Source organism: Epinephelus lanceolatus, chromosome 1 (genome assembly GCF_041903045.1).
Source record: "Epinephelus lanceolatus isolate andai-2023 chromosome 1, ASM4190304v1, whole genome shotgun sequence".
In the NCBI taxonomy this organism is placed as follows: Eukaryota; Metazoa; Chordata; class Actinopteri; order Perciformes; family Serranidae; genus Epinephelus; species Epinephelus lanceolatus.
Genome location: NC_135734.1, coordinates 50,816,912 through 50,832,082, shown reverse-complemented (window position 1 = coordinate 50,832,082; position 15,171 = coordinate 50,816,912). Strand labels below are relative to the sequence as shown.

Genomic DNA, 15,171 nt, shown 5'->3' with positions numbered 1-15,171 from the left:
TGACGCTGTGGGCTAATGGGCATGTAGCTACTTCCATGTTTCACATGATACGTCATGTTTGTAGTCGACCAATGAAGATGAGTTTACATATCACCTTGGGTTTGTCCTTCACCTTCTCAAAATGATCCCACACTTTGGATTTCCTGCCCGACATGTTATTAACTAGCCTGTGGAATAACCGCAGGTACCAGCCCTGGAAATTAACCTGACTCCTGTCTGACTGCTGAGCGTGGACACTTCCTGTGTCTGTCCTTTCAAAGTAAAGTCACACATGGTCCAGTCATATAGGTTTGGGCTTATTTTGACAAGATGCAGCTCCTGATAGAGTTTCACTTTAGTTTTGTGTTATTTTTCTATTTGTGTCACTATGTTGGGGAACAGTCCTGGTATAATTCAAATACCACTGAGCAGTACTTCTATACAACCTTAACACAGGTATTTTTTAGACTAAATACTAATTGAGAACTTGGCTATATTGATATTACTTTAATGTTTTTATAAACGTGGATGGTAATTTCTTTGTGCAATTAGATGGTCATTGATTGAAACGTTGTAAACATAGCTTAGACAGTGCTGTTCTCTCTGTTAGCTTACAGCATAGACATATAAAAACATGAGAGTTTGTGGTTGAGCTCCAAACTGTGACTTTTGAAGCCCTAAGATTTCTTGTTAATGCTGTGTGGCTTCAGTAACAGGTTTCTCCTTTGTGTCTTCCTTCTCTCCATCTTAAACATCAGCCTCACTTCTTTAAACGCAGGTGACGCATTAAATCTAAATTAATATTAAAGGAGAAATTTGCTGACCTCCAGCAGTGCTGTTTAAACACTATCCTAATGATGTCTCCCCTTTACCCCTGAAGATCAGATGTGATCTGCATCTCAGTCTCTTACCTGGAGAAGGAAACGCAGTCATGCAGGTGTAGAAACATGCAGAGCACATCTGGGGCTGACCTGGCTCATATTCAATCTCAGCCTGACAGCCACGTTTGGCCAAAAACACTGAAAGGTCACTGAACACTTCCTCAAGAAAGACGGACAAAAACTTTTGCCTCCAGTTTTCCAGATATCTCAGTGTTCATTTTGTTTCTGGTATTATAGTGTTGTTGTGTTGGGTGGGAAATGTGTGTACCCTGAATGAGATCGACCACAAACATTATGCACAATCTGATCTGTAGCATTTCATTTGCTCACTGTCAGCCAGTGTTTGGAGAATATTTCTCTGACCTATTTGTGTTTCCACCATTTTCTCCTCTGATTAAGAAGCTCTTAAACCTCTTAAAGCCCTCCTCCCTGCTCCGAACAGTTTGTCACCTGAGGAGCTCTTTTAAGGTCTGAGACACTTTGTGAATAACTTTTATCTTTACAGGGACCTAGTCTTAACTTTAAGGGAAAACTCTAAGAAAATGTCACAATTCTAAGAATGATCTTTCGTCACTAGGAGCAACTGTTAGTACGAGGAAGCTTTGTGAATACGGCCCCAGATGTTCAGGGTCTTTACCAGGACAAACAGACGCCAGGATTTAAACTGGTTGAAATACTAAATAAAGCACTTTAATGTTAAAACCCCCACAAAAAAACAGTGTTTTTAGGCGCTCTTTTAGCCGTTTGTCTGTTCTGGGCCACTGTAGAAACATGGCGATCTGTGTAGACGAGGACCTGCTCCCTATGTAGATTGAAATATCTCATTGAAGGTAATGAAAATACAAAAATTCTTATTTTCAGGTGATTATACACCAAAGAAAACAGACTGTATTCCATGAATCTGACACACTGGAGCTGTAAATGTTTCAGTGGTTGATATCCATTTTGCTCACATTATGACCACATCTGTGACACACAGATGCTAACCTGGACGTGGAGTTGGACTTCAGCTCTCTAAAAGAATAACTCAGTTCTTGTGTTTTTTTTCCTGCTTCTTCTTCTTCTTCTTCCTGTTTTTGAACCAGCATCATCTCTGACAAAGCTTCCATCCTAATATATCTATAATGGTTTTGTTCCCTCCTCCCTAAGCCCCGTCCCAAGCCATCACCCCAACTTATACAGCACACCCCCCATCCGTACAGCGAACTCCCTACAATAATCTGTTGCAACCTCCAGCAAAACACACCTGTCTTATGATTTTAGTTTTGTCAGATTTCCTTTATTTCATCTTTACTCTCCAAAATATCCTGTTTGGTTTTTTTTTTGTTTGGGTTTGTTTTGGTTTTTACTCTTGATTTTTTTTAACATGTCTTTTATTTAACCCTCTAACCCTTCTCCATCCAAAATCCCTCTCCCTTACCCCTCTCCTCCCCTCCTCCACCCTTCCCTCCACCTCCTCTCCCAACCTCTCCCAACCTCTCCCAACCTCTCCCTCCCTCCCTCCCTCCGTCCCTTCCCCTCCTCCAGTTTAGAGACCGCCAAATCCACCGCCCAGTCCTCCTCCATGCCGTCTCCCGTTGACCTGACCATGAGCTTCACCCAGCCCGCCCCCCCTGCCTCGTCCTCCTCCTCCTCCCCCCTGGCAGCGATGGGCGCCGCACTGCCCCACGCTCAAATGCTGGGCGCTCCCTACGCCCTCCCCCTCTCCAGCCTCCTGGGAATGAAATCCATCCCTTACCTGGCACTCTCCACCCCTCCTGCCTCAGCAGCAGCGGCGGCGGCGGCGGCGGCTGCAGCCATCGGGACTCCCATGTTACCAGGTTCGATGCAGACGGCGGCGACGGCAGCCGTTCCGGTTCAGGCTCACGCGGCGGCGGCCCTGGCGTCCTACACGGCCAAGATCTCGTCCTCAGCCAACGGGATGAAGAAGCCGGAGAGACAGAAGTTTGCGCCGTACTGATGAGGGAGAGGGAATGAGAGGATGAGTTTGCATCACTGAGGTAGCTTCTGAGGACGAGGCTGGTTTTTAGATGGAAGGGCACTTCTTATTTTCCTTCTTTTGTTATGTCACTTCTCTTTCTTCCTCTGCCTCTCCATCTCTTATTCCTGTCTGGTGTCAAAGTGGGATCATTGGATGATTTATGATGTGATGATAATGACAATAAGGTTTATCTTGGGGTTAGTCGCACTGAGCCACGCCATGTACGTCTGTGAGCAGCACTGAGTCTTGATTAGACCTGTTTTATGAGGCCTCCACGCTGACGAGAGCCGTAATGGGAGGCAGTGTGTTTCCAGGTTGTCCATACCTACACATACATCCGCACATACACCAGTCCGTCCATCCCATTCTCATGAACACGATATCTCAAAACCACCTTGAGGGAATTTCTTCAAATTTGGCACAGACGTCCATTTGGACCAAAAAATACACTGATTAGAATTTTGTGATCGAAAGTCAAAGGTCAGTGTGACCTCACAAAATATGTTTTCAGCCATAACTCAAGAATTCATTCTCTCATTATGACAAAACTTCACACAAATGTCGAACAGAATAAAATGATGCAGTGATGACATTTTACATCCAAAAGGTCAAAGGTCAGCTTGACTGTGACATCATCATGTTTTAACGTCATATCTCAGGAACAGAAGGGGAGACATTTGGTCAGATACTGAATTGGTGACTCTAATCTTGAAACTGTGCTGATTGTATAGATCTTCTGTGTGTGAAGCATCCATGTTTTCACTGACCTGGATGGAGACTGTCAGAGACACTGGACTGGTGGGCGGAGTCAGGCTCATGTCTTCATGGCTTGGCACAGTGCGGCCAAAGAGGAAAAACCTTAATGTAAACTACAAAAAAAACTATGAAAAAGAAGTCGTCGTCTCCTCTGCAGACTGATAAAAACAGCCTTAATGAACTGAGAACCTGCTGCCACACTCTGTTAACTGATCCCAGTTAAGAACTCTGTGTGACAGCCAGACACCAGATTGCAGTGGCTCATGGGTAATCAGTAACGCAGTGAGCGAGGCTGTCAAATTTTCATGCTGATATCCATCTAAGCTCCACATGGGAAAAATAAATTAAAGAACAAATAGACGATGAAGAAATAATACCCTCCATCTTGCTTTCTTGACCTTTTCTACGGGACACAAACAACACATTTGTGTTAGCTTTTTGCTTTTTTCATAAAGTTTTATGAGCGCTTAAATCCTCAAAGTCAGGTGAAAACGGCGCCGATACTAAAGACTGAAACAGACAGAAATATCCAACACAGTGTCACTGACGATCCCGACAGTGAGCACTGATTATCTGTAGGATATTTTTGACTTTTTTTATGTCTCAATGCAAACGTAGACAATCCTGTACAGCAGCTTCCTACAGTAAGGGTGATGGATCACTACAAACAGCTACTGTGATGCTTTCATTTGTTTAGCATCGCTAACGCGTCAAAGCTGCATGTTGCTGTGCAGATTCTCACTGGTTTAATAAACGTCTCAGGGTCGCTGACTCCTCTCTACTACCCCCTTGTAGATAAGTGGTCTTCAACACAGCCATAACTCAGAAAGTCGAGTCACATATCACACTTTGCATTGTAGATTCTTTTAAGGAAATCTTTGAGAAACAAATTCTACTTCCAACACACAAACTCATGTGTGTCTTTATGTCTCTGTGTGCAGTTTGTTGGTGCTGAATGTTGACCAGGCTATGAATGAGATGCTCTAGAACGCAGAGAAAAACACCTCCTCCTCTAAAGTTCAGTCCACCACCAACCGACATGAGAGATGTCAACTTCTTTTACTGCACAAACTACCACCTTAGAAACAGGCAACATTTTTATTATCTTCCTTAAATGCAACGCAGTCGCCAGGAAAAAATGTCGTTTCTAACCATAGGGATGTGACATTTGCAAATTATTACGTAGGGGACACGCTGAAACTTGACGTTTTTAACATCTCTGTGGTTAATGTGTGGTTATGTTCAGACACAAAAACCACTTTGTTAGGAAAAGGTCATGTTTTGGCTTAAAATACATGGTTTTGGTTACACAGTACCAGCTGGAATAACAACAGCAAGTTGCTAAAAACACCCATATTTGGTGCCTAAACACTCGCTGGAAACGCAGCTCTGTCTCGGAAAAAAGGAAACGCTTTTCATGGTACTATCCCTGCTGGAACGTCAGCAAAGGGTCTCCAAAAAATATCCACATTTGGTGCCAAAAAGGTCGCTGGAAACACAGCTCTGTCTCAGTAAAATCAGCTGCTTTTTGTGGCAATATCCCAGCTGGTAAAACTGCAACAGGTCACTAAAAACACCCACATTTGGTGCGTTAAAAGCTGTTGGAAATGCAGCAATGTCTTGATGAGAAACAACCACTTTTCGTGCTACTATCCCCGCTAGAAAAACAGCAACAGGTCGCTAAACACACGACATTTGGTGCGTTATAAGCTGCTGGAAATGCAGCAATGACTTGTTAAATCACAACTGGTTTGGGCCTGGAACAGCGGCCTGGATGTCACGCCATCCACCCTCCCCTCCACCTCCAGACAACAAAGTCAGTTCATATACTACGTCACTTAAGCTGGCATAATGACATTAACAGAGAATATCAATATCACAGTGTTAAACTGTTAAATATGCAGTTATACCCCAGTTAATGACATCACAGCTCACAGAAACCAGCCATCAGAAGCTGCTGTCGGAGCAACAGACGGAAAGATTTACCACTTTAAAAAGAGCTCAAAGAAATCCTGATACATCTTCACCCTCAACACAGTCTGAGCCCATCGAAGGAACTCAAATCTGATTTCACATGGAGAGCAAGGCTTTGGCTTTACAGAGTTTTAGGGCCCAGACATGTATCAGTCAGAGCGCTGTAGTTATTCCAGACATATGATCAGAGAGAGCTGCTGTCTCATCTCCAGTGTACATGAACAACCACCGAACTAACTCCTGTGAGTGTCGTCAGTCCTACAGATTCATTCAGACCAGTAAAATCCCTGCAGCCCATTTTGGTTCGGGGTTTTTTTTTGTACAACCAAAATCTGAGCTAATGATACTATTGACACACATTTTACCAATGAGCCTAAATAATATTTACTAAATAATTTTATAATATGACAAACTATGACAGAGCTACAATTAGAAATGTGAAAAAATGTATATATCAGGAAATGCTGTTTATTGCTACATATATTCTGATGACCTCACCAAAACCACCACAGAAAATTACTCACATTTTACACAAAAATTTGTGTAAAAATGTCAAAGTCTTTTGTCCAGCAAACAAAAAACTATTCAATAAAAATGCACTGATATCTGATGATTTTTTTGGGAAACAAAGTAATCTTAATTTTAAAAATTATACACATAATTAAAACATCTTTTAAAATAACCTTTTATGAAAAACATTCCCTCTGTTATCTGTTTTATATTGCTGTGAACACATGAACAATTTTCTCCCTCAAACAGCTGAATTTATTAAAGTTTCTCACCAAAAAACTACATTTACAAGCTCACATGTGAACGCATCATGATAAGGCTATAATTTATCTTCGCCAAGTGTTCATTTCTACAGAACAGAGCTTGAACGCATCATAACGTAACTCAATGCAACCTCTGTCTGCTGTTAGTTCCAACCACCGGCTGCTAACAGCCCTACTTTTTAGCCTGCGCAAAATTGATGAGACACAACAGAAAAACTTCGACCGCCGCCATTTGTAAATGTCATGCTATTTGCTGATGGCAGACAGCAAGATGAATATCAGCTGATAGTGATGTACGGCCAGTAAATCGGTGCATCTACTGTTCATGACAGCCATCGAAAGCTAAGTCACGCAAGCAGCTTATTGCGATCCATACTTACGTATTGTTCGGTGGTGACCTCTAGTGGCCGTAGTAATTATGACGGGAGCAAAGGAGAGAGTCAGGTGACATAGCATAAAGGGCAACAAATCTACATAGTATGGTGGATGGTCCAAACAAACACAGGACTTTCACACAGGAGACCAAATGTCGATGTTGAGTTATTTCAACTTCTGTAGCCACGTAAGTTAACTTACATAATGTACTTAACGTTCATTACATATATAACTTAAATAACATTACGCTTGCTTATTTAAACCTAAATCATGATCTTTTCCTAACCCTAACCTAAAGCTGGTGCAGCTGTCTCACAATGTTAAAGTTAGTAGTTACTGGATGTAACTCATGTTCTATGAGTGTGTGTGCTTTTTGCTGGTACTCTCCAACGGTCATAAAGGTTTCAAAAGTAGGGACCACTGGTTTAAACTTTCTTACATAGTACATGGAAATTGAAATAAAAAAAACCAAACAGGAGAAACTCAAAGGTTTAAAGGTGATAACTGAATGAGCTCATGGTTAAACAATACCGTAAAGCGCATGCAGAGACATAAAATTCATCAGAATCCGAACCCTCCCAGCAGGTCCGAGTCTTTAAGGCTGCCACATCGTTATTTTCCAATAATCCCACTCCGTCTGTTTTGTTGAAGTTTTTACTCCTGACTTGTTTTTATAGCTCCGCCCGTATCAGAGTGACTGTTCAGGGGTTCGCTGGGTGTTTGCAGCTACTGTACGATGATACTGATGTTAAAGGTTATTTGGGCCACAAAGCCTGTAAAAGCCATAGAGACTATTCAGCTTTTCCCTCCTCGTCTGTTTCCTGCTCTCTTTTTGTCCCTCGCTCCTTATTCTATTGTATACTCTCATATTTATTGACTAATATGAAATATTCCCTCAGAGAGTTTATATCACTGGTCACTAACACTGAGCTGAACAACTCGGCTTTTGTATACAATGATGTCTACTTGTATATGACTACTTCCTTTCTGCTTCCTGTCTCTTCCTGTCTTTAGTTTTAGTATTTGTTGTATAGAGTTTTTTAAAACTTGCAACAGATTTTAAAGACGCCTTTTTGCTTTAACAGTCTGTAATTGTTTTTGTTCACAATTCTCATTTGAAATGTGTTGTTTAAATTATTTTTTAACTTATTAAGAGGAGTATTACATTTACACTTTTAGAATACTAAATATCTTTCTTTTCCCAACATGGCTGCAGGTAAATACTGTCAACTGTTTTTTGTTTGTTTCTTTTTTAGTTGTGTGAACAAAATTAACTTGTTTTTGTTTTGGGTTAAAAGAAAAAAAAAAAAAAAAAAAGATCACTGTACGATTTATGCTAATAACCAGATGTTTTTGTTAGATAGAAGAGTAGTGTTTTCACTTGTGAGCTCAAACTGGACATTTTACCACACACACACTTTCTAACCGGGGACTTGTGTTTGTAAATGTCGACCTGCTTCTCAACTTTCATCCACAGAACTAGAAGAAAGTAGAAACACCACTTCCTGTAGAGGGTGATGTGTACAGATTAAGATCATTCATATTCTGTGGCGTTCATTTAAAGGTGCAACATGTTGCTGCTGCAGTTGCCTGAAATTAACAGAAACAATCAAATATGATTTTTCTTCTTAATCCCTTTGTATGGAGAAGTAACTGCAGCGAGGAGCCTGTCAGCATCTTGTAAACTCCTTCCTCGCTCAGTACCATCGATCAATAACCCTGTCAGCTCTCAGCAGATATATCAAGGACCACACTGTGACACCAGGCAGCCGAAATCCAGCTTAACACACTTAAATCACCTTTTCCTGCAGATATAAGGGACAAGCCTTCAATCACGCACAACATGAAGAATGGAACATTTTGTGGTGTATGAATACAGTAAGACATCCAAACCACCTGATTATAGCTGTAAGGTTGGTAGAAAAGGTATATTCATGAAGGGATGAGTACCAACGCTGCAGCAGTCTGTGCTCAGATCTTTATTAAAACATTGTTCATTCAGTTAGACATTTTCAGTCGGCTAGTGTTACTGTTCGTCACTGCACTTCTCCTAGATGTTTGTTTTAATCATTTATACCAGAAAAAATCTTGAATTTCTTTGAGAATGTTTTTACAAAATTGAGTGTGGATAAGTGTAGAGACGAGAAACATTACCAGTATCAAAACTGATGAAATTGACTGCTGCGATCCACACTGTCCGTACTCTGCGTTCATTTCGTCTTTATTTGTTCACAATGCCAAAATTCTTGCAGATACAAATGAAACAGAGCGGTACCACAGGAGAACATGGAGGCAGTGTAGCGTAGTTCAAGCGAGATACGACCGTAGGAGACGACAAAAACATCTTTAAAAAATAAAAAAAAGGCAGAACGCAACAAATAAGTGATGACAATTCTTCATCCTCGTGTCGCGATGTATTTAATGACCTTGCAGACCACTGTCGTCTTTTTTATGTCTCCACTCTTTAGTGCCATCTGTTGGTTGTATCTATGCCATCATAAAGGATGCATAGAAATATGTGGGCAGTGATGTTTGCAACGCTTGACATGGACGAACCTGTCTCCCCACGTGAAGAAGTATAAACTCCTTTAGTTTCTTTATAGTTTATTTCCTTTGGTGGAACAACGTTGTTGTTTCCTAGCAACCAGAAGACGCCTTGAAACGGTTTATAAAGTGGTTGAAACCAGCTCCGCCTGCAGCAGCTCCAACAGCAACATGCAGTGATGCATCTGTGTTAATAGACTCATGATGTCAGGTATCAGTCACAGGAGAACTTTTACTTGTACTCTGCGCTCATTTCACCATATTTGTTCACGTTTTCTGAAACCTTATGGATAAGGACAAAACGGAGCAGTACCACCGTAAATTGAGGGGGGCAGTGTAGCGGAGCACAAGGGAGACCTGGCTGTATGACATGAAGAAGACATTTAGAAAATGGCGCAACAGAGCAAATCAGTAACCTAGTGAAAAGAATCCAATCGTCCAACTGTCACAAGGATTTAATGGCCTCACAGATCACCGCCATCTACAAAGCTGCCTCTATTAAAAGGTACAATAATTCAAACCCCCCAGTCGGCATGTTTGAAACTTGATTCTGCCCTCTAGCGCCATCATGTGGATCTCTTTATTTCTTTTTAGTTTAGGGTTTGAAGACGAACAATAGTACGACCTCCTCCACCGTCGCCTTTTTTAATTCCACCCTCTAGTACAATCTATTGGCTGTATCTATGCCAGCATAAAGGACACATAGAAGTATGAGGGCAGTGACGTTTACAGCATTTGAAATGGACGCATCTATTTCCACACATCAAGGGAGTATAAGTGAGCCTTTAGTGGAACAACATTGTTGTTTCCTAGCAACCAAAAGACGCCATGAAACAGTCAATAAAGTTATTTAAACCAGCTCCACCTGCAGCAGCTCCAGCAGTAACTTTAGGCAGTGACGATTACAACATTTCCATCATGTTGCATGTAAAGGGAGAATAAACGAGCCCATTTGCTGATCAGTGGATCAGCACATCAGGATTGGGGTTGTTCTACTTATTGTAGTTCTGTGGCAGAGAGAGTCCCTCCTCTGTGTGTGAAAGTAAAAAGCAACGTCCTTTTATTTATGTCCTTTTTCTTTCTTTTCAAACTAAACTGATGCTCAGCTCGGTTTACTGTCCTTGCCGGAGTGTCAGAGACTAATGCTGCATGTTTGCTTGGCCTCACTAACACACACACACACACACACACATGTAAATACACACACATGATCTTGATGATTAAATTAGCACTCCTACAGATCCAACCATCTGACTTGTACACACACACACACACACACACACACACACACACAGGCCTCGGTCGTTGCACTGACTCCCTCTTCACTGACAGTGTGAACTAAAAGCAATACTAAACAGAGCCGGATGAGTAGCTACACATTGGCAAGCAAATATATGTGTGTGTACTTTTCAACTGTAACAAATACATTCATATTTAACTCGATGGGTTGTCGATGTGTAGAGTTCTCAGTTCCTTTTTCTTTGTTTCTAAAAATAATGATAATAATGTGGTATATTAAACAAACTCACTTATTTTTATAAAGTCAAATAACCTTGTTGATGAACTGAACTGAACTGAACTGAACTGAACTGTGGACACCGTGTTTAATCACGTCACTCATCCGTCCTCTCCACGCTCACACCTTTTGTTTTCTTCATTTCTCTTTCTGTTTCTCGTCCACGTGTCTCTCGTCTGTTTATTTGCATGAGTCTGACTTGAATCAATGTCTATGCAAAAACATCTCTGCGTGGTTCAGCTCAGTGATCCATGTGTCACATGGGTCACATGGAGGCTGTGCTGGTGCTGGTGACGTGCAGCTGAAATGAAAGGGCTACGGTGGACCAGGGGTCTGGCTCCTGATGCATCTGCCCTGATGATCAGTTGGTTATTAGTTTACAGATAAATATACCAAGTCCAATCTGATAATTATACTTACCTGAACGACACAGCCCTTGAATTACATGTAACCAGTTTGATTTACTTTATATTTGATAACCGCATTAACTCGTCGTTTTATTCTTACTAAAATTATAAAACAAAACTCAAATGCAAACACTTCTCTAAAGATTAACACTGAAATTGGAGCTGGACTTGTGAAGTACAAGTATAGGCCAAATCACAGTGTTTATCTGCAATAACTTCCGGGTAGAAAACCTTTGTGTCACATACAGAAAATCAACGACGCTGAGCAAACGCTGCATCAGTTAGTTAGTTTTTAGCAACCTGAAAAAAAGGCCAACCAAAAAACTCACTATCAGTTTAAGTGTACGCTACATTTAGAATATTTTTATCACTTTACAATGCTGTCAGTCAGCCTCTCCTAGTGAGGAACTGAAGCTGTTATATCACAGCCACCACACTCCACTGACAAAAGCTGTAATTTTACTTTGCAGATAAGTTGCCGCTCTACTGCAGCCTCGGTTGGTTAGTTGGGGTGGGACTCACCACAGGATTCACAATCACGATACTTAATTTACGACACAATGTTATTGCGGTTTTAAATATGTTGCAATATGCTGAGTATTGCGATAAAATATTTTGTGATTTATTACAATAAATTAATGAATTATTTCTTATTACATTTTTAAATTACAAAGGAATTTTTTGTCAACATCTGTTTAATCTAACAATATAAAGTTTTCACTCTGTTCATTTTATTTCATTCTTTTTTTCAGCAGCAAAATGTATCTAGTGAACTGAAAAAGCAACTGATTATTTTATTCTAGTAGGCTACCTAAAGTTTAATTTCTATTTGTAATATTAATAATTTATAGAATAAAAAAATCAGTACTAGGCACTGTGTGACAATACGATACTACCATACAGAAATATCACAAAACTGTGCTGTATTGATTTTTTTTCCCCGACCCCTATTGGTTAGCACGTAGGGTAAAGGGTTTTTTTCTTTTTTTAAAAGGTGGCTTAAATACATTTTGCCGCGGCTCAGTCCACACAGCAAATTGCTTATATTCAGTGCCACTAAATTTGGTTTATTGAAGATGATAGCAAAGCAACACAGTACATAAAACACGAGCACAGCATAAACATCAAATAGGTTGGACCACTGTGTTTAAATATATATATCTTAAAAAGTTACAGTTATGCCTGAAAATGACAACAGGAACAAACAAGTCTGCCATTTTTACATGTGTCTGCAGTTGAGATGAATTCCTGTTTTCTACCCGGAAGTGACTGATTGATTTTTGGCAACTTCACAACAAAAAGAATCAAAATCAGACTTAGAAAATCCTTCAAAAGCTAAATTCTACCCATGATTCCTCAACAGCAACTTTAACAGGACTCTGGGACTTTGTTTCTGCTTAAATCTGTTATTCAGTTTACACCCACAGAGTCCAGCCTTGTTAAATTTGAGCTCATCATGCACTGCTTAGAGGAAAATTAATTCAACCTCTGGTCAGATTTTTAATGAACACATTTTATAACTCGGCGTTTTTCTTCATGAAAATGGCAAACACAGATTGCACTCTCATTAAATTTGAAGTCCTTCATGGTTTTTGAGAAAAGTCATTTTGCAGGTACACTTCACTGAACACACTTCACAACTCGTACAGGTATCTCTCAGCCTCAGAGGTGAACACAAGTTGAAAGAAAATCACTCTTCAGGGTAAATGTGTTGCAGGAATCAGACCCTCAGGACAGCAGATGGAGGTCTCAGCAGCACTGTACAAGACTTTATCAAACATGGAGAAGGAATTCACTATGAACTGATGCCCTCATTCCAAGTTGTACTACAAATACACACATAGCTTGTACGGCAAACAAACATAAAAAATACACCCAAACACGCATTCACTCTGAACCAACTGTTGAACAAAAATGACTACGGTTATGAATATTGTATTGCACTTGAACATGAAAAATCCATTATGACAAGATATTCTCTACTGAGTATGAAGTACTACCATCTATATGTTTTAATTTCTACTTCCCTGTGAAGGTGGGGAGGTTTGCTCTTTGTATATCAGCCTGATGTGTTTGTGATTCTCTGTTTTCTTTCCATTCATGCCATGTTCTAATAAATAAAACCTACACTGAAATAAGCTGTTGACTGACTCTTGTTTTATCTCTGCAGTTAGACTCAGAGCAGACAGAAGTGTGGCACCCGTATCCCTTAATATTCAGAAAGTATTAAACTGTCCCCCCAAAAAACGTCATTCGATTCTACAATATATAGTATATATAGTATATCTACAGTCATAGAGATTCTTAACTCAGCATTGATTACGTCATTATATAGCATGCCACTGAGCATAATGTGTTAATAAAAAAGAAGTATGAAAAGTCATACTGTAGTATCCCATGTGAAAGTTCATTCAAGAGTCATCGTATAGTAAGCCATGCCAAACAAATGAAGAAACTTATATCAAGGCATGTGATGAAAACATTTCAATAAAAATTTCATAGTATAGTATGTCGTCAAAAATAATTTAAAAAAAGTCATAGTATAGTATGTCGTCAAAAACCATGAAAAAAAGTCATAGTATAGCATGTCATCGAAAATAATTTTAAAAAGTCATAGTATAGTATGTTGTCAGAAACCATGGAAAAAAGTCATAGTATAGTATATCGTCCAAAATAATTTAAAAAAGTCATAGTATAGCATGTCGTCCAAAATAATTTAAAAAAGTCATAGTATAGTATGTTGTCGAAAATAATTTAAAAAAGTCATAGGATAGTATGGCGTCAAAAACCATGAAAAAAAGTCATAGTATAGCATGTCATTGACAGTAATTTAAAAAATTCATAGTATAGCATGTCGTCGACAATAATTTAAAAAAGTCATAGTATAGCATGTCGTCAAAAATAATTTAAAAAAGTCATAGTATAGCATGTCGTCAAAAATAATTTAAAAAAGTCATAGTATAGCATGTCGTCGACAATAATTTAAAAAAGTCATAGTATAGTATGTGGTCAAAAACCATGAAAAAAGTCATAGTATAGCATGTCGTCTGAAATCATGAAAAAAGTCATAGTATAGCATGTCGTCGACAATAATTTAAAAAAGTCATAGTATAGTATGTCGTCAAAAACCATGAAAAAAGTCATAGTATAGCATGTCGTCAAAAACCATGAAAAAAGTCATAGTATAGCATGTCGTCTGAAATCATGAAAAAAGTCATAGTATAGCATGTCGTCGACAATAATTTAAAAAAGTCATAGTATAGCATGTCGTCAAAAACCATGAAAAAAGTCAAAGTATAGTATGTTGTCTGAAATCATGAAAAAAGTCATAGTATAGCATGTCGTCAAAAACCATGAAAAAAGTCATAGTATAGTATGTGGTCGACAATAATTTAAAAAAGTCATAGTATAGTATGTCGTCAAAAACCATGAAAACAGTCATAGTATAGCATGTCATCAAAAACCATGAAAAAAGTCAAAGTATAGTATGTTGTCTGAAATCATGAAAAAAGTCATAGTATAGTATGTGGTCGACAATAATTTAAAAAAGTCATAGTATAGTATGTCGTCAAAAACCATGAAAAAAGTCATAGTATAGCATGTCGTCAAAAACCATGAAAAAAGTCAAAGTATAGTATGTTGTCTGAAATCATGAAAAAAGTCATAGCATAGCATGTCGTCAAAAACCATGAAAAAAGTCAAAGTATAGTATGTCGTCAAAAACCATGAAAAAAAGTCATAGCATAGCATGTCGTCAAAAACCATGAAAAAAGTCATAGTATAGCATGTTGTCCAAAAACCATAACAAAAGTCATAGTATAGTATGTTGTCTGAAATCATGAAAAAAGTCATAGCATAGCATGTCGTCAAAAACCATGAAAAAAGTCATAGTATAGTATGTCGTCAAAAACCATGAAAAAAAGTCATAGTATAGCATGTCGTCAAAAACCATGAAAAAAGTCATAGTATAGCATGTCGTCAAAAA

The 15,171-nt window shown here is 39.2% G+C and overlaps 1 protein-coding gene across 4 annotated transcripts in view; it reads left to right on the top strand.

The window, feature by feature from the left end:
* Window positions 1–13,324, top strand: part of pcbp4 (poly(rC) binding protein 4) — a 250,479-nt gene extending 237,155 nt beyond the window's left edge. For 2 of the 4 annotated variants that reach the window (XM_078171951.1, XM_033625743.2), the window contains exon 15: window positions 2,388–13,324. In XM_078171951.1, coding sequence (XP_078028077.1) covers window positions 2,388–2,820 — 433 coding nt within the window. In that variant the 3' untranslated portion in view covers window positions 2,821–13,324. The other 2 variants (XM_033625744.2, XM_033625745.2) reach the window with 2 other exon arrangements.
* Window positions 13,325–15,171: the final 1,847 nt, after the last annotated feature.